Raw genomic sequence first — 4,398 nt, forward strand, 5'->3', positions numbered from 1 at the left:
GCAAAGTTCTTTTTCACAGGACAGTATCTCATCTTCAATATAGTGCATTTCACACAGGTAAAGATTTCATAAAGAACATTCATTAAAAAATGTAATACTGTCCTGCTGGCTTACAACACCACCAAAACTCTTTTATGTGCAGGAACTCAATACTACAACTTAGTGACACATTCCCAAGGCAGAGAATTCAAGCAGCAACCTCCCTCTTCCTTACCCACTGCTCTCCCTAGTTACCCCCACCCCATTACCCCAGGGGTTTTCTCACGGTGCTTAAGAGAGCCCAGACAGAAGGAACAAGCCCCACTGCCAATAAAACACCACTGAATCACTCAAACCACCTTACCCTGTAAAACATAGATGTTATCCTTATACTCCACAGCACTATGAAACTCCATTGCCACAGGCATGGGACAGACAGCTGTCCAGCAGTTCTCTCGGCTGTCGTAGCACTCCACAGACTTGAGTGAGTTCCTCCCATCTCCTTCGTACACTCTGCCCCCGATGGCATAGAGCTTACCACAGCAGTGAACCAACTTGCAGCCTATTCTGGCTCGCAGCAAAGGAGCCTTGGGGATCCACCTGTTGCCTGAGTGATCATACATCCAGAAATCACTCTCTGCTCTGTGGTCAATGGAGACCTCGCTGCTGCTCGGCCGGTAACCACCCGCAATGTAAATATCGTTATCAGGAGACACAAGGATCCCAACCTCCCTCAAGTCATTTGGTGGCTTGCATAGTTTAAACACTCTCCCTGTGACCGAATCTAAACAAGGCACTGTTTGCTTCTTTCCTGAGTGTTTGTGGGCAGCATCGAAGCAGATGATCATTTCTGAAGCAGTCATTCCAAGCCGTTGTGTGTAGCCATTGGCACTGGGTTGTCCCTTTTGTACACAGCTTTTGGCCATTGCCTGTGCAAACATGGGAGGGATTTTCTCTAAAAAGGTCTCTTCCAACAGAGGCAAACGGATGCATTTGGCAAATATTTCAGGAAGGTGCACTTCTCTCTTGTTTTGTTCATGCTCAAACCACCTTATAATGCTGTCATAAACATGTTCTTCTTTGTCTACATTTAAATCATCACTGTCCAGGATGCTTATCAGTTGGTCTTTTCTCAGCTGGAGAAACTCTTGCTCTTTGGAGACACTCAGGAACTTTTTACGGATGTAATCTTGTGACCTGTCCTTGAGCTCCTGATGCCCATAGTGATCAGCAAAGATAAACACCCCGATGGAGTTCTGTGGGTCCAAGTGACTGATCATGTATTTAGCACACTGGTCTTGTATGGAAGGGATCTGGAAGATACTGGCTGCAGTGAACAAAGCTTGAACGTTGGCCTCTGTCAGCATCACTCTGGAGGTATATGCATAGTTCAACACTAAATGCATTGACTCTGCTTCAACACCAACTATCCGAACTTCCTTCTGGGTACTCTCTGTAAGGCCACTAGTGAACATAGATCTACAAAACAAACACAGTTAGCAGCCTGTCTGTAATTACCTCCTAACTACAGGGATAAGACTAAATTCTATTGGACAGCTAATCCCAATGCATTCGCCCTCACATCAGCACAAATACATCTATCACAGGTGTTGAACTCTGCTCTGTGGGTACCTCAGTTTAAGCTCAATTCTAGACTTACTGAAACCAAAGTGAAAAGCTGCAATTTCTTGCTTAATTATCTCAGTAACCCCATGTTACAATTCACTCAGTTTACAGGCAAAGCCCTTGACATATCCACGTCTTTGCACTCAACCTTCAACAATTTCAGATTCATACTCTGGCATGCTAAAATATGTGACTTTAAAAGGAAACAAATTATTTTAATATGCTGTAACTGTATCCAAAACATCCTCAATATTCAGGCAATTTTATTCATTTTGTTTGGGGTTTTTTAAATCATGTGACATTTTCTCCAATGAAACTTTGCTTTGATAAATAGACACTGATAATTCATTGACCTTCAGAGGACAATAATTACTCACCAGGTGTTCTGTTATCCATAATTACATGGAATTTAGTACAGGTGTGATTTTTTTTATTTTTACATTTTCATTTAATGAAAACAAGTTCTAATTCTGCTTTTGCTCAGCACTAGAACAACGCACTGCTGTACCTGAAATAAGGACTGATTGCAGCAAGAACATTCCTATGACAGGAGAATGTTTTCCCATGATCCACTTCCACTACAATATCCGTCAGCTGTCCTTCATCATACATGGTCTTCAGCTGCTGAAGGATACTACAAGCATGGAAGGGATCCATCCCACTGCTGACTGGATTGGAAGGAGGAATTCCGTTCAGTGTTTGTGAAAACTGACTTGGTTCTACAAAGCAAAATTGAAAAGGTTTTAAAAAAAACCAACCTCCTAAAGAATTCACACATAGGCCAGAAAACCCCATGCAGGACCAAGAGTTAGCACTAATTGATATTCCTTAGTGTCACCATCCAGCCACAGCAAGTCTAACATCTTCAAGGGTGAGTAAAGATCTAAAGATACTTCAGTTATTGGGTTTTTTCTTTTTCTCATTGTATATGTTGGTTACCATTAACCTATAAAAATATCCATTCATGCAAAGGAGAAAAACAAGTTCTTCATATTTATGATCTATCACCGGGGAGGGGGAAATTAAGCAAAGAATCACAACACTTACTGACTTAGAAAATGGAAAACTCAAAAGAATGGAGAGGACCCAAATAATTCCCAAACCTACAGGACCATTACACAAGTCTATGTGTACACACTGAACTTCACACCGAAACAGGAACTTGCTCCTGACTTACACAACTGATGGTTAAACACAGACTCATGAAGAAACAGCCCCAGAACAATCGTGTTAGGCAGCAAACTCACATAAATTTGCACATTGAGTTACAAGTTTTTCTCTGCAAACAAAACACAATTATCATTTAAAATTCTTCAGGTGTGAAGGAGCTCCCAGACCACTATGAAAACATACTTAGTGGAGCACATGCCTCTAAACAACATGTGCTAAGCCTAAGTAAATCCCAAAGTGAAAATTGAGCAATAGCTCAAGCACAAAAATCTGTTTCGTAAGAGGGACAAAATTTTTACGCAACAACAACAACAACAAAGCAGAGACCAAAAGAAAAACATTAGGTGGCTAGAGCTGCAGATCAGGTAAAGCTGCTGACTGCAACAGAGAGAGCTTCCAACAACATTTGGGCAACACAAAGGGGCAAAGAGGAGAGAGAACAATGATGATGAATAGGAGAGTTAAGTTCTGACTCGTGGTGATACACAGCAGTGAGTTTCTCTCACTCAGAGCTTTGAGCACAGACACAGTGAATCAGTAGGATCTGCTGTTGGGCACACATTTCCCACTGCAGCTTGGGGCCAAACACCAGTGTCTCTCCAAAGTATTGTTAGGAAGAGTCTTCAAAACACTCTTCACTTGTGGTTTTTTTCCAAACACAGCAGTAAATACTAAAAGGTCAAATCTACAAGAGGACAGTTTACTTCTCACAGTAACTGTCATCATTTCAAGGTTTCCAACATTCAGCACCAACCAATCATTACAGAGGGGGAAGGTTTGTACCTGTGGTTGTTTAGAAACAATGTTAATGACTAGTGAGCAACTTCCAAGTAAGTAACACATTGCTAGATCAGTTCCAAAGCTTCCTACCTAGCACAGCTGTGATGGACAAGAAAACATTGAGGCATTTACCATTGCAGAAGAGTTTAATTTACATTCTAACAGTGGAAAAAAAGACACAAAACCAGCTCTTCTCTGACTGGGCTAATCTCTCAGGCAATGAGCACATTATCAATTCAACTTCCAGTGCTGGAATACTCATCCCTGTATCCACTTCTTGCCTTTAACCCTTACCCATATCACAGCTTTCACCCCATAAAACTTTCCCAGTCACTTCCACCACCTTCATTTTCTCCCTCCCACCCCAAGCACCTTTTTCCTCTATTAATATTCCTCTCACAGCCACCTCAACACTTTAACGCTGCTCCTCACAGACATCACCCCCAAACACTCTCCAGGTTAATTTCTCAGGCACCCCTCCCTCCCCCACCCCCCCCAGACCCATTTCCATCAACGTTTCATCCACCTTCTCGGCTCAGCTCCCCTCGTGGAAGCTTCTCCTTCCACCCTAACACAGCACAGAGTCACACACACCTCCCTCACCCAGGACCTCTCTCTCACACACAGACCCTCACACAGGCATCCTCACCCTCCCAGACCCCCTCCTCTGCCACCACCTTGCCCCACAGAGGCGATACCCCTCGCCGAGCACCTCTGCCCCTCCGGACCTGCTGGAGACCCTCCAGGGACCCTCCTGAGGTCTTTCACAGAGAATCTCTCCCCCTCCAGACCTCCTGGAGACCCTTCAGGGACTCTCACCGAGCATCTCTGCCTCTCCAGACC

General features: G+C 43.5%; 1 protein-coding gene across 1 annotated transcript in view; it reads right to left on the reverse strand.

The window, feature by feature from the left end:
• KBTBD8 (kelch repeat and BTB (POZ) domain containing 8) overlaps window positions 1–2,319 on the reverse strand; it is a 4,860-nt gene extending 2,541 nt beyond the window's left edge. Inside the window, exons 1-2 of the mRNA XM_009074331.1 lie at window positions 2,114–2,319; window positions 344–1,458 (exon numbers count right to left, since the gene is read on the reverse strand). Of these exons, the coding sequence (XP_009072579.1) occupies window positions 344–1,458; window positions 2,114–2,262 (1,264 nt within the window). The 5' untranslated portion in view covers window positions 2,263–2,319. The remainder of the gene's footprint in view (window positions 1–343; window positions 1,459–2,113) is intronic.
• Window positions 2,320–4,398: the final 2,079 nt, after the last annotated feature.

Source organism: Acanthisitta chloris, unplaced genomic scaffold, assembly GCF_000695815.1.
Source record: "Acanthisitta chloris isolate BGI_N310 unplaced genomic scaffold, ASM69581v1 scaffold4095, whole genome shotgun sequence".
Lineage (NCBI taxonomy): Eukaryota > Metazoa > Chordata > Aves > Passeriformes > Acanthisittidae > Acanthisitta > Acanthisitta chloris.